General features: G+C 49.3%; 1 protein-coding gene across 2 annotated transcripts in view; it reads left to right on the top strand.

The window, feature by feature from the left end:
• Positions 1–4,381: 4,381 nt before the first annotated feature.
• GAB2 (GRB2 associated binding protein 2) overlaps positions 4,382–21,461 on the top strand; it is a 101,871-nt gene continuing 84,791 nt past the window's right edge. The window contains exon 1 of one of the 2 annotated variants that reach the window (XR_013925929.1): positions 4,382–4,734. Coding sequence is in view for 1 of the 2 variants with exons in the window: in XM_080374801.1 (XP_080230927.1) it covers positions 4,663–4,734 (72 nt within the window). In the remaining variant the exon portion in view is untranslated. The remainder of the gene's footprint in view (positions 4,735–21,461) is intronic. The other variant, XM_080374801.1, reaches the window with a different exon arrangement.

The following is a 21,461-nucleotide window of genomic DNA, read 5'->3' as shown; positions in this document are numbered from 1 at the left end:
AGAGGGAATCCTTTCCATACAGAGCTTCTGGTCTCCTCAGGAAAAAACTAGGATGAAGTGGCCTTTATGCCTAAATCAGAATAGCATCTGTGTCTGGAGCATTGCCTGATGCTCTTTCCACGAAGCAATGCTACAATGGTTTTCTGTCTTGAGAAGGTGAGAAAAAAAAAAAAGGGAAAACTCCCGTTTTCCTTCTCTTCCATGGTGGAAACAGCATAAGCGGGAGAAAAAAGGGAAAACATAGCTGCCAAAAACTTATCCAGATCCAGGCAGGAGAGTCTGCATGAGGAACTCATCCATCCTACAGGAAGGACCAGCCATAAAGAAGCTCTACCTGGACCCAAAACCCGAGAAATGTATCAGTGGCATTCTGTCCCAGCTCATCTCCAGGCAAAGTTATTTCTAACTGTCCAGTTTCTGAAGGAAGCAGGACTGGGCTTCAGCTTGGACTGTGGTTCCTGAATAGGAAAATCCGTTTGATTTTCTTCAAGTGCAAGGACTGGAAGTGCCCTGTGGCTGCATCTACAGACACCACCCAGCTCCCTCTCCGTGCTGCCCGGCGGTCTCTATCCATTCTGGATCGGATGTGCCGGGTCTTGCCAGGATCTCCAACAGAGAGGGGGCAAAGCAGGTTTAATCCATTGTTTCCCCATCGCCACCACTCACAACTGGACCATCAAGTCCAAGGGAACATGTGCCCCTTGAACACCGCCAACCTGCGAGTCATGTCTTCCCTGCTCTCTTTTTTGAGTCCCTATTAAGGCATCCAAGCTCTGATGCCCGTGTCTTTGACAGAATGCTGTAGTGATGATGCTTCAAACTGTCTCATTATCTGATCAAAGCATCCTGTGCCACTATTCCCCCGGCTCATGGAAAGCAGCCAGTGCTGCTGGAGCTGCTGTCTTTCACGCAAAGGAAGGGAGTCTTGTGGTTTGGCTTTGATTGCAGTTGTTCTGGGGAGCTTGCTCTGCTCTTACGAAGGGTGTAAAGCTTGAAAAGGCTCGGGTTCTTGAAAGAGGTGATTATTATTTTTTTTCTGACTTGAAAATTCTTGATGAAATAAAATAAGCTGCTTCCATCTAGCTCTGCTGCAGGAACTGTTGCGTGAAGATAAAGTCAAGTCGTATTGTTGTGGAGCTGGATCTCACGAGACCGAGCATTCGCTCAGAATTGAAAAGCCGGCACGTAGCACCAAGCAGCACAGCAGATTTTTTAACGTCTTTCCCCCGCGCCCCCCGCCCGTTTTGGTTTATATTAACCTCAGTATAGGGCATTTCCAAGGGATTAGTGGCTGGCTGGGGTAAGCAGCCCAAAGCATTTCAGCCAGCTGGTCCCTAATCCCCAGGAAATGCCCTGAGTCTCCATCCATCTCTACTACTCCACCAGCGACGCGGAGCGAGGAGGGGAATGGCTCTGCCTGCAGCTTTCCCTCGTGCCAGTAGATGGCACAGCCCATTTAAATAACGAGCAGGCAGGAGAAGCAGTGGGTGTTGTGGTTTCTTTCTTCGAAGTTGTGATTTTTCATAGATTTCGGTTTCAGACAGGAACGAGGAAGCGCGCTGAAGGTTGCAGTGAAAAAACCCGGAGGTTTCTGCGGGAGAAAGTGTAACCGTGTCGTGCGCCCCGGCACATTCAACACGCCGTGCAAGGGCTTTGTCTTGGCGAAATGTTTCTCTTTCAGCCCTACCCTTTTACGGGGAATATGATTTCTTACATGGCATCTCTTAACTTCTCCCTTGCCATGCCTGCTAATTCTGCTGTTCCTCCTTCAGCTGCTCCTGCTGGCAGAGACACATTCTCAATGGCTTCATATAATTCCCTCGCTGCATTTTTCCAAGCCGGGGATGTGGTTTTCACAGTTTTCCACCAAGGCTGCTGGCTGTTAGCTCAGACTCCGGAGATGTACGCAGTCAGCTGGGGCCAGCCTAAGTTCAGCCTCCGCCGCCGGTTGGAGGAACAGCTTGAAGTTGGTAAAACTGTTACGAACGCACAAGCACTGCCAAATCAGAGCCACGTTCATGACATACATCGTCTTTAATTCCTTAGAGGCATTGGGGGTAATATTTGCCTTCCTGGCCAAATGCTTTAAGTAGGGCCAGCATTGTAAGGCATTGTAACATTGCATGCATTGGATCATATGTAATCTGGCAGCCCGATGCCAGAATTAACTTGCTGTTCCCACTTTGCATTACAGCCACAGTGGAATTAGGGAGGCACGTTCACGTGGAGCATCTTTGTTTCGAGCGTTTTTCTGTGTAGAGCTTGTATTTCACACTTGAGATGGTAGCATATTTAAGTGTACAGAAAAAATGCAACTCGTTTCCCATCCAGAAGTCCCAGGGGTACTCCATGTTTTGGACACCGTTCAGAAATATCTTTTGATAAACCAAGTCAGTAAATGTAATCCAGAATGGGGGATGAGCGGAGCGAAAGGGTAGGACAGCAAGGGAGCGGTGTAATAAACCAAAGGCTGCCACAGAACACGTAGAATAATTCATTCCAATTCACACGATGATAATTATGGAGCATTTCTTTAAACATCCATTGCCCAAATGAAGTGTTCCAACTCTGCGTGGTGGAAGTTGTTAACATAAAAATGCAGACGGGGTTCTCTGCAACTGATTGTCAAACTCATACCACCTTGCATTGGTGTTAGTACGAGCGAATTCCTAACCTGTGAGTCGTTAGCATACACCATGGAGTGGCTTTGCACTTTGCATTAGTACCTGCGTATTAATCACGATCATCTGCTCTCCATTGCGTCTTTATAAATCCCCAGTAGGCCACTGGCTTGCCTGAGATTGCTTGGGATTTCTCTTAAGGGCAGGTCCCCAGGACTCGGTTTTCCCTGCGAATGTGCAAAGTGCCTCTAATCCAGGAGAGTTTGCGGGCGAGACTCTTGCTGCCATGCAGCGTAAATTGATACAGCTCCAGTGCACTGAATAAGGCAATGCTGGCTGATGCCAGCGCAGAACTGGTCTCTTCGTCCTCCCCTGCTCTTGGCTCCATCGTGCATGCCGCGTTGGCAGAGATGGGCAAGCGGATCTGACCATAGCTGGCATCTGTGCCGAGATTGCCCAGCGCTTTAATAAGATTGAGCCATCCCTTTGGGCAGCAAAAAGGCAGCAAAATCTTCATTTTTAGCCTTTGCGTTTCACTGGTGGAGAAAGAAGAATAAAGCTGTTGAGAAAACACGTTCCTAGCAAGTGACATGTTCTTCAGGGGGTTATTCCCCTCCTTCAGGTATTCACAAATTCGATAAACAATGTATTGCTTAACTGTGCTGTCCCAATCTTCCAAAGAGGTGTCGTGCCTCCCTCCCAGGGGCACTGTGAGTTGTAATTACTGCTCTGAAGTGAGGCAAGATCCCCGTGCAAGCGGCATTATATGGTGTTGTTGTTCGACATACAGTAGAGCAGCCAGCCAGCATGGAGTTGTTATTGCACCAGCTAGGGCACGAACACGTAAGGAGGGACCGTCCCTGCCTGCGGAGGCTGGACAGGCAGGGAAGCTGAGGCAGGGATGACTGAATGTGCCCAAGCAGGTTTGGGGTAGAGCTGCCATATAGAGGCAGTCTTAGAAATCCATCCCCAGCAAACAACCCCGAGCTGTATTTTCCTAACAAGCGGGCAGCGTGAGCGTGTCGTGGGCAAGGAGGACTCGGCTTTTATGGTTGCTGTGCCCAGGTTTCTGCTTTTAAGGATGCAGCAAGAGGAGGGTTAAAGCACAATCCTACTCATAGGGCTGTTGGGGGTAGTTTTTTGTTGCTGCCTGAGCTGGGGAGAGGATCAGACTTTTAAATGTACAGCGTTTCTAGATCTGGAAAAAGATAGTTAATCTCAGCCAGGGTATGATATACTGTAATACAAAACCTGGCTTGTCTGTATGAGACTCCACTGGCAGTCAAATCGTTTTTCAGTGGGCACTGCTCCATTATTTAAAAATCAATAATAAAATATGAAGCTTTTATCGATTCCCCACAAATATTTTTTTCTCCCCCCCCCCCCCCGCCCCCCCCCCTTTCTTTCCTCCAGGAGGGTTTTTGCTGTCGCTGGTTTCCCTGTTTCTTGCTCAAGCTCTTTGTTTTCCTATGGCACCTTCATCTCCTGCCCGAGCCCCTGAGCAGCCTGTCCTTTCGGGGGTGACAATGCCCTTTTCCGTCAAGACAGGGGAAGGGTCCTTGGGGGGGGTTGGGGTGATCAAAATCGGACAGTGGAGGGGTTGGGGGGGTTGTACTTTTTTAGGAAGGCAGCGCTGCAGGAGATCACCTGCTGCGGTACGGATAAAGTTTCTGTATAGGTACTGTGCGAGTGCGGCGCGGGGGAGGCAGGGGAGGCAGCCCCTCCCGGCCGGCGGGGGGGTCGGGGGGCCGGGCAGCCCCCCCCCCCCCGGGGTTTGTATCTTTAAAGCAGGCTGGCGGGGCGCCGGGCCAGGCGGGAGGCGTGGTGAGCCGGGGACCCAGCCAGTTTCCTGCTTCCCCGCTCGCAGCCGAGCGGCGGCGGCGGCGGGGGGAGGTGCTCGTCGCCCCCCCCCCCCCCCATCTATCCATCCATCCACCCACCCACTCACCCACCCACCCACCCACCCACCGCCCTCCATGGGCCGGCGCTGCCGGCGCTGAGCGCCGGGAGGCAGCGCCCGGCGGCGCGCCCGGCTGCCGCGATGAGCGGCGGGGAGGTGGTGTGCTCGGGCTGGCTCCGAAAGTCACCGCCGGAGAAGAAGTTACGGAGATACGTAAGTCTCAGCCCACCCTCATCTTCATCGCTACTCGGTGTCGTGCCCCCCACCCCACCCCCAACCCCCGGGTCCTTGCCGCCGGTGGCCGCCGCCCGCCCGGGTGCACCTGCCGGCGCGGAGGCTCGGCGGGGCGCGGGGTGTCCTTGCCAGGGGAGGGGGGTGGGGGTGGTCGTGGCTCCCCGCTGCTGGGGGAGGCGTGGGGGGCAGCATCTCCGATACCCCCCCCTTTGCCCCAGGGCAGCGCGGTGACGGCCCCGGGTGGCCGCGCGTGGGCGCCCCGCCGTGGCTGGGGCCCGGGACCCGCTGCTGTCACCCCCCCTTGGCTCTAGTCCTGTGCTGTAGGGGAGCTTGGCAATACCTTTGTCCCAAAGAGTAAAGGCAACGATACACCTTGGACCTCCCCCCCCCCCCCCAACACCCCCGTAACGGTGGCTCTCCCCCTCCCCATGCACGGTTCCTATTAATCATTTAACGTCCCAACCCTTTGAAGCTCGCACCAGCAGCGCTCCGATGGCCTTTTGTGCCATTAGCGGCTGAGATCAAACACTTCAAAGAAGTTGTAAAAAGAGGGTCCAAATGCCAGCTCTGCCACATTCCCCGCGCATTGAAAGAAATAACTGTTCTTTGCGCCCTCCGCCTGACGGTCTTGCCGGCCGCCACGAGCGATAGCGCTCAGATAGGTGGCTATGCCGAGCTGCCATCCTATGACTCGGCACATCGCTCCCAGAGTTGAAGCCGGGGTCCTGCTCCCCGACTCCATGACCAGCCTCTGCCGGGCTTCGGCTGGCAGGGACACAGGCTCTAGGAGAGAGCTGGATGCTCTCCCTCCCTGGGGGGCCACCAGCCAGATCGTCCTTTGGTCCCGTTGCTTTTGCCCGCATGTGTTTTGGGAATGGCAGGCGGAACAAGTGCAGCTGGTGTCTGCCCGGTGCCTGTTATTGATTCATGGAAGCATCGCTGCCTACCCTGGAGAGGGAGGTGGGTGTCTGTAGTCCCGTATCGCAGGTGATAGGGCAGGGCTAGAGGGGTGTCTGGTTTGTGATCTGGTGTTACTAGCTTTGTCCAAAACGAGTGCAACCCCGTAGACATCAATGGTGCCACATCCCTTTACATTAGACTGCGTGCCCGGTCACTCTTTGCAATCCTTTCCTTGTGTGCCTGATCCCCTTTGATGGAGGATCGGGTTGGTGTGGGGCTGTGGGATGGAGCTGCGAGGGAATCCGGTTCTTTTGCTCCCTGTCCCCCCCCAAATGTACTGAGACAAAGGTAAAACCGGGTGTTTACCTGGGAAATATCAAGCCCCTAATGTATGTAGGCAGTCTTTGTGGGAGATGGACAGAATGACTTTGTGCATGTTGAACTGTGGAGGATGCTTTTAGCTTAATGGAGCAAAGCACCTTCCTCCCGCAGAAATCAACTAATTGCTGATCCTGAGTCACCAGTGGCCTTAACTCATCAACCATCATTAGCTCCCCAGCATCTGCCCTGTGAAAGGGCGCTCACATCGCCTTCTGAATATCCAGCTTGTGCTCTGGCATTCCAGCAAGAGCTGAATAAATCTGCTAAATGCTCTACATGAGGGTGTGACACACCAGCGGTTAGCGCTAATTATCGATGTGCATAAGAGTGCTTTTCATCCAGACGCATCCCAAAGTGCTTTGCAAGCCACCTATGCTTTCAAAACATCCTCGTTCCCCCCAGAGGAAACGCGGCAGTGCTGAGATGTGCCCAGCCATCCCACGCAGCCTCCGCGGGGCAGGAAGCGATGCTTGGCAGATGGCACTCGAGGGGATCTCCGCGCCAGAGCGGTCCTGGCGCTTGTGGTCAGTGGGACTTCCCTTCCAATCACACAAGTTGTGCTGGCTTCCTGCATCAGTGCCTGAATTTGGAAATGCTGGACTGTGTCTCGCTCGGTGATGCCCCATCTCCTTGCTTTTTAATGCAATATTATTAATGTATTAGTATTTCTATAGCTGCGGCATGCAGTCGGGGTGTTGGTGTGTGATCGAGTTCTCTTCCATAGCAGTTCAAAGCAGCTAGATGTGGTAGAGCCTGAGGCTGATGGCTTTGCTCCCGTAAAACCTCCCTTCATCTACAACAAACCTACAAGGCTGGACTTTGCTTATCATGCACAAAAGGCAAGTTTTCAGCCGCCACGGTGTTACGCCGGCTGTTGTATGAACTCAAAAGGGAAGGCGCTGAGTCGCTGGCTTTGCCGCTTTCCTTATGCCTTCAGTTTATATTCTGCTTTGAGACCTCAAAGGAGGAATCTCAGGCTGCAGGATGCTGCTAATCGGGTTTGAAGTTCCTGCTCTGGCTGTATGGACACACGGTAGATGATAGATTTATTTTTTCTTTGGCGAGTGCATTTCAAATGTACGTGGTCTGCACATGGGTGTGTTGCTGATGCTGGCCTTGAAGTGTTGTGCTTTTATAAGCCTGGTTTTGTTTTGGTTTTACTTTTCAAGGAGATCTTTGGCAAGAGAGGAAAGTGCTAGATTTTCTCTCTAGCTTCCATCCAGACTGGTTGGGGAAGGGGACTCTTCTCCACACCTGATCCACGGAGCGTTAATCGGCATTTACAGCTGTACCTGCTTGGTTTCACTTCAGAGGATCGCGTTCATGTGAGATCGTGGGATATATTATGTAGGACCTCTTTGTACAGTGCTCTGGGAAATATTGGGGGTGGGAGTTTCTCTTCCATTGCGGGACATTCAGATGCTTCAGACAATGACTGCTTCAAGGCTGAGATAAATTATACCTCTCTTGTGCCTCGTAGTTTGGGACAGGGAGTCATGTAGATCATAGACGGTTTGGCCATGATCTCTCATGAGTGCTATAGATGCTACCGTAGTATTAAAAGGAGGTAACCAAATAATTGAAGGTCAATAGTAATGGAGATACCAAAATACCACCTTCCACCTTCACTCTGCTTGGGACGCTAAGCTCCATCATCTACTTGTTTCGTTATATGTTTTCAGACAAACACTTTTGTACCTTCAGAGAATCATAGAACAGTTTGGGCTGGAAGGGACATTTACAGGTCATCTAGTCCAACCCCCCTGCCACAGGCAGGGACATCATCAACCAGACCAGGTTGCTCAGAGCCCCATCCAGCCTGACCTTGAGTGTTCCCAGGGATGGGGCATCTACCACCTCTCTGGGCAGCCTGTGTCAGTGTCTCACCACCGTCAGCATAAAATATTTCTTCTTTCTATCTAATGTATATCTCCCCTCTTTCAGTTTAAAACCATTACCTCTTGTCCTATTGCCACAGGCCCTACTAAAAGGTCTGTCCCCACCTTCTCCCCTTCTGACTTTCATGCGTGGAAAAGTCTCCTTGTATGCAGCCAGAAAGCACAGAGCTGTCCTTTAATTCTCCTCCTGGCTCCTCCTTAGAACACCCATGGAAAAAAAAAAAAAAAAAAAGAAAAAAGAAAGAAAATAAAAAACCAACAAAAAAATCCCCAATCCCTAAACAAAACCCTTGGCTTTAGTTGTGTGACCGATGAGCCGAGACCAGTGCATGTTGTGCCGGTCTGCACTGACTCACTGTCTCCTGGTGCTCTCCCGCTTGGACGTGCCTGTCTGTTGTCTGCCGAGTTAGACGTGGGTTGAGAGCGGTGTTTCGTGTGTACCCGCTGCCCGGCGTGATGGGGTTCAGGGATGGGGTCTCTGGCAGAAAAGCAATGTCAAAAATAACTGCTGTCGTTGTAGAGCAGCTCTGAGCTTCCTATCGTTAAATCAGTGTGCTTTGCCTGTTCATTTATGTGCAGTGAAGCCGGAGGTTTTTTCTGTCTGGCTGAGATGTGTGTCTGCAATTCTGACTGAAAGAAAAGCGTCTGGTCTTGTACCGGTTTTACAGTCCTTTAGTGCTTCCCCCCACCCCCACGGGTTTAACTGGGGGGAGAGTTGAGTCTGGTTTTGTGCGTCGGTGGTCGTTTTTACATTGAGCAGAAGCAGTTTCATCAAGGTCATCAGAAGACCTGCTCCCCTTCGATGGGGGGAGCAGAAGAGGTTGAGGGGGGTGGGGGTGGCGTAACGGGCCGATTTACTGATCGCGGCCCAATTCCTAGGGGTAGCTCCCCGGTGAACGGCTTCTTTTGACTTTCATATCCCACCTGAAGATGCATAGCGAGGATGTCCTTGTTAAATGTAGGATGTGGACTGAAGCCGGACCACCGGAGCAGAGATCTTGAACTGCTCAAATGGTGGGAGGTTGCACCTTTGGCACAGCGCTCATCGGGATGAAATTTTACAACAGGGAGAAGAAAGGTCATCCCTTTAATTCTGCAGCAAAATAAAATAAAAAAAATGGTATTAAGCAAAGCAATCTCCTTTTCTCCCTCCCCCTTGTTCTCTCTTCGGGGTTTTAATGGGTTGCTGTCATGTTCAGCTGTGCCATGCCTGGTTCAGGATGCTCCCCTGTACCAAAAATAGGAAGCGGCTGCAGAGACTCCAGAGAAAAGCACCAAAGAATGAGCAGAAACTTGGAAAACAAGGAAAGGCTGAAGGGAATGAGATTGCTTAGTCTAGGGATGAGGGGGCTGAAAGGAGAAATAACAGGCCTTGAGTATGTCTGAGGTGGCCACGAAGGGGAAGGGAGTAAACTGTTCTCTGTGGCCAGCGGTGGGAGGCCAAGAAGTGCTGAGCTTGAGCTGCAGCAGGGGAAGCAAGTGTTAGGAAAAAACTTCCTAACCTCTGATTGCCAGAGCGATGGAGTAGTGGAACAGATGGTTTGGGGTGGGCTCGGAGTCTCCATCGGTGGAAGTTTCAAAGAGCAGGCTGGCCAAGCTGCACTTCAGGAGAGCTGATCCTGCTTTGGGGCAGTGGAATAAATGTGATGAATTCTCCAGAAGTCCCTTCCCGTGCTGGTTTAGGTGAATTTGTGGATTTTGAGCCTGAACTCAGGGAGGGCTAGCAAAGAGGCGTTGGGGCACAAATCACATCACCTGCTGATGGGACTCAGGGAAGTCCTCTGACCCAGTGCAAACAAATTCTTTGTAGAAAGTTTTGACAGTGCTGAGCTCCATGACTTAGCATCTTATTCCAGCTGTCAAGCTGCCTTGCTGCACCCTGCTCCTCCCATGTAATCTCCAGGCTTAACTCTGAAAGACCATCAAGCATTTTAGCTGTTGTCATCTGTTGGGTGATTCAGAGGAGGGATGAACACTTGCTCCACCAGAGAAGGTTTTGCAGGTCAGGGGGTGCATTTCACTTGCAAGGGCAGTGCCTGCCAGCCCTCCTGCAACACCACCTCTCTTGTGCAATGCTGCACAAAGGTCATGCTCCATAACTTGCTTCTCTGCTGCATCATTGCTGATGAGTCAAAACACACGAACTCTTCCCTGCAACCTGCTCTTGGGGCCGTTTTGTTTGAATGCGGGGCTGTGTTCCTTTGCCCACTGTAACATTTTCTGGCAACAGTCAGATGGTGGTATATTGGCATCATGGTGCACTTGATCTAATAACTTGCAGCTATTTGAGGAGTGATTATGGGGATGATGGAGTCAAAACTCTTCTTGGCTGTAGCAGGTGACAAAAAAAGGGATAACAACCACAGTAAGAGGTAAACTCTTCCAGTGAGAGGATCGTGGTATAGAGGAACAGCTTCCCATAGAGGCTGCAAGGTCTCAGTCTTTGGAGGTTTTCAAGACTTGAGGTGAGAACATCCCGGCTGACCTGATCTAGGCACACCTCAAATGCAAGGTCGGACTAGAGACCTCCTGAGCTGCCTCCAGCCCAACATTTCCGATACCTGTGTGGCACAGCGCAGTGCGGAGCCGCCAGTCTAGGAGGCGATACAGCTGCTTTAGCCCAGCTCCCTGTGCAGGTGAATGGTCTCCGTTTGTTCTCTGCCAACGCAAGCGATCTGGGAGAAGTGCTGTGCTAGTGCAGCAAAGAGCTGCTGAAACTCAAACTGGTTTGGTCAGGGCTAACCAGCGTGTCTTCCCGAGGCATTGCATCGATCAAGGTAGACGTGCTGGTAGAGGTGAGGAATCTGCGTGTGGTGTGGGGAGTGAAGCCGGTGTATTTTCCTGGTGCTTTGGCTTTGCTAAGACAGCTTGCGTGAATCTTCATCTGGCTGTCATGACCTCAGAGCTGGCCGATGGTCCTGGTAAAGTCCACAGTGGATGTAAAAGATTGGTGGTGGCAAAGCACAGCTTGAACCGAAGACAGGCAAACAATACTTAAGGAAAGTGTAAGAGGAAGCCGGCTTCATTTCTCTTTGGAAGAGAGCAGAAATGATACTGAAACCCTTTGGTGTTGCAGTTTTTTTCTCATTTTCTTTTAGTGAGTGTCAGACGCAAGAGGTGATGTAACAGTGTTTACCAGAAGCACATAATTTATAGCAGTGACTCAAAGGCAGAGCAAATATTATTTATTTGGATTACAGTAGCAGCTGAGGCAACTGGGATTGGGGCTCAATGCTCTGGGTGTTTGGCAGGACCACATCTGCCCTAAAGGATCTGGTCAGATGGGGATGCTGAGGCACGGAGCGAATCAGTGGTTTGGCTGCCTTTGCGTTCAGGGTCATTCCCACAGCTGGGAACTCATCTTGGCTTTATCGCTTCTACCTGAGCCGGGGGGTTCTGAGCCACTCGCAGGCTGCGGGGGATGCGTGAAGCCACAGAAGGGGATTGCAGGTGGTCCACAGAAGCACTTCTGGCAGGGATTTAGATGGCAAGGGTGCCAAGGTCATCTGGGGGCTCTCCGAGATGAGTTGAGCCAAAGGATTTGGAAATTACTGCTTTTAATATCAACTGCCCTTCCCCTCAGTACTGCTTTCAAGTCTTTATAAAGTCTCACTTCCCTATCATAATGCTTAGGTGGATCTTACAGCACCTAACAGTGGTGCTGAAGTGTGTTTATCCCTGGCTCAGGAGGTGGGAGAAATGAGGAAGAGAGACTTTGATTTACTTCAGGATGCACAGAGAGCAGCGATAGGACTGAAAGAGGTTTCTGAACCGCTGTCACTGCTGTTCTGCACAGCCTGTACTTCACCTCTCAGCCCTTCTCCAAGGGAAAGACCTGTCCTGCTAAAAATTTGGGCAAAAGCAGGTTAAGCTCAGCATCAACAATATACAAACATTTATTATCCCACACTGTCCTTTGACTGGGTAATTTTATGGCATTTTAATTGCGGCACACCTAGGCATGTCGTTTGGTCGAAGGGCGTCGTGTAAATACAAGCTGTTGTGATTTCCTCATCCAGAGCTGCAAGTGGGAAGCCTGGCCCTGCCACTGGGGCTGTTGAGAGCCTGGCCCATGCCACCAGCTGGGGCGCCTGGCTCTGGAGAGGCTCCCAAAGCTGCGAAGCATCCAGAAAGTCTGCTGAAACATCCTGGATCTCTGCTGTGGGTCACTGCGCACCACCTACAGTAGCATTCCTCGTGCAGACGAATAAGCTAGGGGCAGACTTGCCCTCCGAAGTTTCATTTGGTGTCTCTACAGTCTAGCGCTGGCTGCTGTAATGCTGTTTAAATAACGAAAATAGGTTGAGAACAGAAAAAAACTCATTCTTGTTTGTCCATCAGATGATTTCTGTGCTTTATTTCTGGCCCTTCCCCAGCACGCAGTCCTGTGGGCTTGGAAGGAGCTGAGCAGAGAAAGGCTGGGCTGGGTTTCTGTTTGCCTTTCCCAGTCTCTCATCCCAGCTGAGAAGTTATCGGTGTTAGAAATCACTGGTTTCCACTCTTGTGCACCACTATGTTAATATCCCACTGTGGCTGGATGCTTTTAGGTAAAAGCTTTCAGAGCTGCTGGCCTGGAAACGCTGGTGCGAAGTGGTGCAGGTCTCGCTCTCGCAGAGGGACAAGTGGGTTTGCTCCTCCTTAGGCTTTTTCAGTCTAAACCTGGAGAAATTGAATCAGCACCTGAACGCTTTGTCGCTGAGTGAACCCGGCTTTTTGGTTATCACGGGTTAAACCAGCAGCAAATTGGCAGCGAATGGCAGGAGGCTGTATAGATGCACTGTGTAGAGCATCCCTCTTCTTTCTGATTCAGGATTAGCAACAGAAAAAGCAAACATTCAGCATGTGGAATCACCGAGAGCAGACCTGAGACCTTAAGAAGAAATCCAGAGCATGTGCCTGCCTCCAGGCAGAGGCGCTTGCACCTAAGGCACGCCTGCAACAGCCTCCTTTTACCGTGTACAAAGGGATTCCTCAAGGTCAGCATGCAGACCTGCACAGTGCAGTCAGACCTGGGTCATCAATCATATCTAGCCATACCGCAACTTAAATACCTGTTGTATTTAAAAAAAAATAAAAATCAGCTTAGGTCAAAACAACAACAAAAAGCTCACAGGCATCTTTAGCCTGCAAGCTGTGCCTTTAAAGAATGGAAGGAAAATATGAGTGCTGGGAGCATATGTTTCTTGCTGTGTGAGATAGCCAGCGGTGCCTGTTTCTCCAATGAATCTGGAATAATTTGGTGCCAGCAACCCTGGGGAGGGGCGGGGGGGAAGGATTTCATCTCTGGATTTGTCTTTTCGTATTCAGTCCCTTTTTTTTTTTTTTTTTTTTCTGAGCTCTTGCGCAGTTTTCCTGGAGAAGGTCAGGATCTGGGAAATCTTGCATCAGTCTGGTTGTCTGCATTACGCTAATACCTAGAAATGAACTTCTCCATCCAAATGTGAATATTCTCACCCCAAAATGATGCCTCTTCAGGACAGGAGGTTCACTCTTGAGCCAGAAATGGGACATTTTTATTTATAGTTTTAAGTCTGGCTTTGAGGCAGGACCGGTTGAGAACAGCTCTTAGACATTTCTGTATTAAGTATTCAGATTGCTTCTTCCTTTCCATTGCTCAGAAAGCTTTTCCATCTCTGCTTGCTCTGGGCTCTTCTTCACACGGCCTCTGAATTTTTAAATACTGTGTGTTCTGTCTCTTTTTCCTGTAACCTACTGACAGAAATATCTTCTGGTTGGTTTGGGGGTTTGTTTTTATTTTTAATTATTTATTATTTCTTTTGCTTCCCAGTGCCTTTTGGACAAGTCTAAAATATTTCCATCATGTCTCCTGGATCTAAGATGCTGTCCTAATAGCATCTCAGTACTTGTTATGCATCTTGTTCCATTTAAACCTGGTATTTTCCAAAGGCGTTTGCTTTGGAAGGCATTTAGACATCTCTTTGGTAGAGTTCCAGCTCCTGCATCCATATGGTAAGATGGAAATAACATTCTGAGTCGAAGATTTGTGGTCTTCTGAATTTTGTAGATTTTCAGTGATTAAGTTTTGCTGATGAACACATCTGCTGCCTTGCCCGTTTGGGTTCCGCGCTGACCTTCTGAACATCCCCGTGGGCTTTCGTGTGGCTGCCAAAGGATGCAAGTTGACTTGCTAAACAATCTCCTTGGCCACTTAACATAATGCCCCAAAGGGGATCATGTCTTGTTTCCAAAACTGACTAGTAAACCTTCCTGTCCCTCCTCTTTTCTGGTGACATCGAGGTGTCTTCTAAATTTTCAGCTTCGAGGAGCTGTCACACATATGTTGTAGGTTTGGTGCTGTGTGCTGCTATTGAACTGAGCAATACTTATGTTTGTCTACATTTTTGTATCTCATACGTAATGTCAGTACTCATGATAAATGGGGTTATTGGTCATTGCTACCAGTCCCTTCTGCAGATCTTCATCCACATACTGACTTAAGCATCTTTTTGGGGGGTGGTTGTTTACTTGCAGGGGGTACATGTGTTTTTTGACTGCCCTCTGGATGCTTTCGGCTGGAAAAGGGAAGACTGGCAATGTAATTCAGCTCAGGGGTTTGGTACTCCTCAGTTGCCTCTTGCAAAGTCCCACTCACCACCCCTATAGGGGCCACCTTGGCACTCCAGATCTCCTTCCTTCTCGTGATGATTCCAGGTGGGTTAGGGTTAGCGTTAGGGTTAGCTGTGTTGAGAGCCATCCAGCACGGGAAGGGGCAAACACAATAAACACCCCTTCTGGTGTAAAATAGCTGCTCTGGTTCCACACCATCAATGCTGCACACAGCTCCTTTGATCCCGGGTCTGTGTTGTTCCTCATATCCTAATATCCTGGGAGCTTCCTATCCTCCAGATAGGAGGCTTCCAGGAAAACCTCGTTTACTTTGACCCAAGGAGAACAGATGACTTGAGGCTTGTGTTCGCCGTCCCTCTTGCCTCCCCTGCCTGCTTCAGCTGCTGCCCACCGCACGTAGCGTCAGGCGGGAGCTTCCACCGGGGCGGTGGGGAACAGAAGGGCTCATTGTCGGGGGTCAGGGCGCGGGGCAGGGGTGGCAGGCGAGCGGGGTGCAGGGCTGGTGGCCGAGCCCCACTCCTACCTCCTGCCTGGCCTCGTATTCCCCATAGTGGCAGCCGTGCAGACAGCGAGCGGTCTGTGATTGCAGCAGGCTGAGAGCCTTTGAGGGAGGGGAATAAATAAAATAAATGGAGAAAGACACATACACGCCAAAAAAAAAAAAACCCAAAAAACGACCAAAAAAACCAAGACAGGCAGGAGAGGTGGGATGTAGGGAATGACCAGGAGTGTATGGGGTCCTCCTGGCTGTGCTGAGCAGAAGGAGATGCTGGGAAATGGTGCAGGCTGGCCCCTGCTTGAGCCTTGAAGTTGGGGATTGAGGTTTGAAGCTCGACCTGGCTGCCTGGGTCCCTCTCTGAGCCCTCTGTGTGTGCGGAGCGAGGCAGGACAGGGAGTGGGGAGTTTTCCTGCCAGCAATCGGGACTTTATCCTGCAGCAATGTGTGTGTGGGTGGACCCCTGACACCAGAGTCTTTGGAGGAGAGTGAGGAGAGTGATTAGGAGCCTGGGAAAGCTTTATGTGACAGGCCTCTGAAACAGCAAAGGACAGCCACCTTCCAAAGAAAGTGAATGAGAAAGTGCCCTGATAAAAGCCTGCAGGGCTGTCGTCTGTGCGGGGGGTGGGGGCAGCATTTTAGCTTGGCTGGTGGGACTTCTTATCCAGGGTCCTTCTCCCAGGAGGTGGCCCAAAGCCACATCACCAAGGAGAGGGGTGTCCCACCCCATCACCTGAACCCCCTCTTGGAGAGGAGACATTTGTAGTCGGGAGAGGTGATCGGGTGTTTCTGATCCCTCAGCACCAGATGTAGAAGGAGAGCCGGTCACTGGTGTTAAAGTTTGTAAGATCTCTTTGTTTCTGCATCCTTCAAGTTCTGCCTCTGCTGCAGATGTGCGATGGGTGGGAAACATGCCTCCTTCTACCAAGTCTGAATCTGCACCTTTTAAAAGAGATGAGACATGAGTAACATGCAATGGTAGAAGTCGATACCGTGAAGAAAACATGGGAAAGTAACAAAATTGACGTTTTGAGGTTTAAACCAGTCAAACAGTTGAGAACATGTCTTTCCTAGTGGTGGGGCTCCCTCCACCTGCCTTTTCAGAGAGCTTCTGCCTGCAACACGGTGTGCTTTGGTCCGAGACTGGCTAGATCCAGCACCATACCCACGGACTTGTTCCCAGAGCCTTATTCTGAGCTCCTGCCTTGCACTCCCGTCAGAGTCAACCCCAGGGAGGTCCTGAAAGGATCAGGCCGTTGTCTCAAACACTTGCAAAACATCTTGGCTGAGGCTTCGGCAGGGAATCAATCAATACGCTCTTTTTAGCATCAAATCAGTACAGCCAGCTGGCGTGCAGACGGGCTGATGTATCATGTGCTGTCACGGGGAGGTGTACCAAGGAGCAAGGTTTGAAGACGGAGTCATGTGTAGAGAAGAAGGTTGTCTGCATCCTTTTTTAATACTGAAGGCACTTCACGTGCAGCAGAAGGCAGGGCGTCTTACGAGTTGGTGTTGTGGAGGGTGCTTTGCAAACTACTCTGTGCTCAGTAGCGTCTGTTGGGTGTTCACAGTGGGGTCAAAAGTGAGCATTTGCCTTGGGGCAGGTGGAAACCGGACCTCATGCATTGGTCTGGGTTGGAACTGAAAAAGGAACGTAAAGCAAATTCTGTCCTGTGTGGTGCATAGGATGCTTATGAGGCTTTTTGTATGAGTTTTTAGTTGACTAGGGTGTTTGATGAAAATATTCTCTTTGTGATGTTTCTCTGTCCATCCTGCTTCTTGGAAGAGTCTGTCATGATCCACTGAATGCTGTTAAATGCTGTCATTAAGGCTAGGTGGGGTGAAGCACGGACCTGCTGCTCTGACGTGCTTGTAATTTCACATAGGATTGAGTTGATGAGTACCACTTGGGGATGAGAAGCTTCAAGATTTGCATTTGTAATTAAGAAACGCTTTTAAAGCCTATTCTTTGCATTTCTTTGTACCTGAAGCCTCCCACTAACCAACTGTAGCTCGGGTTGTGGGGGAAGGTGAGAAGCCAGAACGACGTGTTTGGAGTTTACATGTTCACCCCTGTTGTGTGCATTACTGCTGAATCAGCTGTAATTTAGGCAAGATTTAACCTTCTTTTTTTTCAGTGTGGAAGGGTCTGGTCAAAACCTGGGATTTGTTTCCTTCAAAGCATGGGAGAGTTTTGACTAATTATATATATTTATAAAAAAAAATAAAAAATACCAGTTTGCTAGAAAACGGGACAGCAAAGCATGATCAGAAACACAGCTGCGGTGCTCTCCAAGTTTTATCTCCGACATCCATTCCCCATCAGTGTATATCCTGGAATATTATCATATCTGCTGCTCCCAATTTCCCACATTTATACTTTTGTACCCAAAGCCCAGTGGCATGGGCTGGTCTTGGGTTAATTTTCTTTCCCCCCAAGCTTTGGTCCTTGCACTTTCAACTCTCTCACTAATACTCATTCGCCTACTCTGAATATTACAGGGTCTTGGCATTATAGCACCGAGGTGGGTTGCAAACACAAATTATTTTAGCCGTGCACATCCCAACAGAGCAAAGTATTGGGGCAAGAGGCTGGACACTCATTCCGTTTCCAACCTTTCCACCCTCGTGCTGCCAGGCTGCTTGCTGGACTCTGGGGTCTCTGCTGTCCCTGCTTGATAAATAGAAAGTGAAACCAGGAAGGGAACCAGACGCTAACATCCTTCATCCTCATCTTCATCTTACCCATTTCTAAGCTGCATCCCGGCATGCTCTGCCCCTGCAGTCTTGCATTGAGAAAGTCCCAAGTTTTCTGAGCCGAGCTCACCTCGCACGTGCCCTGCCTTGAAACCCATCGGATGGGGTTAGGAGTGAATTCAGCCTGTTTAAAAACTCAGTCCGGCTGCCAGACAGGAAAATCTGATGAGCAGAAAGTCAATCAGGCATGGGAAAGGAGGGGGAAAACGCGAATGGTTGTTGCCGATGCTGCATTCGTTATGGGCTTGGCAGTGGGTTTGTGCCACATTGCAAAAATCAGTGGATTTACTCTGTTTTGGGAGTAAACACATGGCAGTGCACACGTGTGCTGGTAGGTGAACTCGGCTGGGTGGTAAGAGTAAATCTTGCTCTGCTTTCAAGAGGCTGGGACTAAAACATGGTATAATAGCGACGTGTATAATTTTGTACAGTGAGCTGGTAATTTACTGTGCTGTTTTGGCCATCAGCGCAACAGCTAGATGCTGTTAAGATAATTTACTGGAGGTTTGTGGTTATAAATAAGTTTCCATTGTGACTAAGGATTCTAATAGATACTAAATTAATCCAAGGGGGTTTCAGTATTTTTTTATTATTTTTTTTTATTGCATACTCCCCAGTGTTTCTGTTTTGACTTATTAATCTTAAGGAATAAGCTGAGGGATGGCTATTGAATGGGTTTTAACGTATAAAATAGGAGTTGTAAAAGAAAAAAAACTAACACTGCACAATGCAATTAATTTAGTGTAATCAAGTTCCTCAGCAGTGGGATTCTGGGGTATCCTGCTCTTGGCTGCTGATACTACAGGCGTGCTGGGTGATGTGCAAAGCTATTGTAGTGCAGTTCTTTGTCATACACATGTTCTTCATTTGAAATATTTTGGGTAAAATGGAGAACAGTCTTGTCCATCCATCCTGGCCTCATGCAAGATAAGTTGTGCAGAATTAAGAACCAATTTTTTTAATTTATACACAACTGCATGCAAATGTCAAGGTACCCACGTATCAGCTCAGGACCTCAAAACCCCCCAGGACCTTTGCCGTGGATTTCCAGCCATGTCCTGCACCCATACAAAGACCTCCCTTCGGCCACTGAGAAGCAGGCAGTGTGAGAAGCGATGTGATCTGCTGTGGGAATGCCTCGGCTCTCCTACTCTGCTGTCTTAATCCGAATAATAACAACAAAAAGTTTGAAGGCTTAGTTTGGAATTGGATAGCTCTCCAAAAATAGGCTCTCCCTGAAGATATCTCCTACTTCCTGCTGGGCTGGAAAAGCTGTGCTGACAGCCTTTGCTCTTGGATATTTAGGCATCTCCTGGATCCTAGATCATGAAGGAATGTAAAACAATAGAGGAAATCGGTTGAACTTGTTAAATTTCAGAAGAACATTTGGTCTGAGCTTCAGAAAGTGTTGTGTCCCCTGACTCCTCCTGTCTAGAAAGGCACCTGAGCCAAACCCCAATATTTACAAATATTTTTGACATCTTCCAGGTTTCGGAGCTCAAATGTTATTGAGATCTTCCAGGCTAGACCCTCTTTCTCTGACTAATAGATCTTGGCTTGAATGCGTTTGAGCTCCTGGGAAGTGTGGACCTCAAACAGGACTCCTTGCATTCAGAGTTGTGTTGGCTCCAGCTCCATCTTCATGTGCTCGGAAGTGGGGGAAGGTGTTGCATTACAAAACAAAAAAAAAATCCCAACAAACTGCTGTTATTTTGTTATGTTGGAAGGTCTCTGACAGTCGCAAGGAATAGCTGATACCATCTGGTGTATCTTAGGAGTTTGTCATTGGGAGCTTTATCTCCACTCGCCTTCAGGACGATGGGCTGAGCCTGGAGGCGGCAGGCTCGGGAGTTTCTTCTCCGCAGCTCTCTGCAGGCAACATGTTTTTGGTACCCTCATCTTCCCATTTTATTTTAGTCTTCCTTTCTCCTTTTCATCTAACTCCTAACATTTAGGGGGTTGTCAGCAGGAGCCCGTTTTTTTCCAGTGTGTGACTTGTATTTTGCTTGCCAAGGACCTGGTTTTATGGCACTGAGTAGTCTCATCTCTGCAAGTCCATCTTAAGATGAGTAGGAATGAGCACAGAAAGGCTAACATGGCCATCACCATGCAGGGCATCCCAGACCCCCCCTCCAAACCTCAACACCCAGCCATGCCACGAGGAGCAACCCCCAGTTCCAAGCAGAACTCCACAAAACCAAGGCCAAGATACAAAAAAACAGTATTTTTAACCTGACTTGACATGTGGTGAGCCTGGGCTTGGGAAGCTGGAAAAATCTACATTTCCAATGTGGTTGATTAGGGATTTTAGTGTGAAACTCTTTCCTCTGTCCTCCCACTTGAAGGTTTCCACAGGGATTACTGGGATGATGCGGGCGGCTGGTATTTCACCCTGCTGTCTCCCCAGCCACACCAGCACCAGCTCTAAAACCCGTGTCAGGAACAGAAGTTCAGAAACACAGTCTCAACCTTTCCCGGCTTGTTTTTCCCATCTGTTTTTAACAGCGTGTTCTTGCCACTTGGACCTTTCTGGGCTCGATCTTGTGATCCCTGATGTAGTATGACATTTCCAGTTTATTAGGAATGCTTTTGTTTATTTGCTGGGTGAGGGGTTTTTTTCTTTCTTTCTTTCTTTCTGTGTTTTGGGGGGGTTGTGTTTTGGTTTTTTCCTTTTCCCTAGATTGTGTGGAGGCTTTCTGCCTTGGCTGCCAATATAAACGTCCCCTCCGTGAAAGGAGGTGCCACCCACACCCGTCCTCTCTGAAGTCAGGACAGTTATCTCAGCAGTTGCAAGTCCTTTGAGTGGTTTGGGGGCTTTTATTAAACAAAAATGAAGGCTGATTGGTTTTTTTGTCCTGTCCTACCATTTCATCATAAAAAGGCAGGTCCTAGAGTGCTGAAGTGAATGAGTTTTTAAGAATCAGTCGTCTTTTTTAACTTGCTTAAGGGAGACCAGCAAGAAGGGACTCAGGACTTGAGTTTGCTGGTGGCATTTTCAGTTTACCGAGCCTGTCTCTGCTTTTCTTAGCAGATTGAGTTTATTGCCTCAAGTTGTGTGCAAGTATGAGTTCGCTCCTAAGCTGAAGATGGCTGGACAAGCCTTCACCTTGCTCGATCTTTCCATTTTGCATAGAAATCACCATGCTTTCCTCCAGTGCTGGACAAAATATCATCAACAGATGAGTATTGATGCCAGGACAATATCGGGATTGTGCTTCAGCTTTGCCCATAGTGTGCTGCTCTCCGTAACATACGTGTCCTTCTCTAAAACCTCCTCTGTTCACTTTGAAATAAATCAAGTGATACGTTTTGGTATACCTGTTTTCAGTTCCTGGTTGACGTAGATCCCACTGTAACACTTCAACGATGCTTAGCTGCTTTTTTAAAACACTTTCAGCTGTACTGTACCTGCCCGTGAAGCAAGCAGTAGTGTGAGAAACTGTGATCTGAGTGGTGTTTCATGGGGGTTTGCATCTAAGAAGCAATTTTCAAATGGGTAGGAGAGTCCTGTGAGTATCCAGGGAGGATAGGTTTATGGTGGTATGGGCTCTCATGCACCTCGGTGGAGCTGCCACCCCTTGCACCATGACGAGCAGCTGCTCAAAGTCATCTTCTTGGCCTGGGGGTAAAGAAGACATGGAGGGCAGGTTGCCATCTCCGTCAGGCTCATATTTATCAAACTGAAC

The sequence above is a fragment of the Falco punctatus genome (assembly GCF_963210335.1).
Source record: "Falco punctatus genome assembly, chromosome: 2".
In the NCBI taxonomy this organism is placed as follows: Eukaryota; Metazoa; Chordata; class Aves; order Falconiformes; family Falconidae; genus Falco; species Falco punctatus.
The sequence above is the reverse complement of the archived record's forward strand: the minus strand, read 5'-3'. Positions and strand labels throughout refer to the sequence as shown.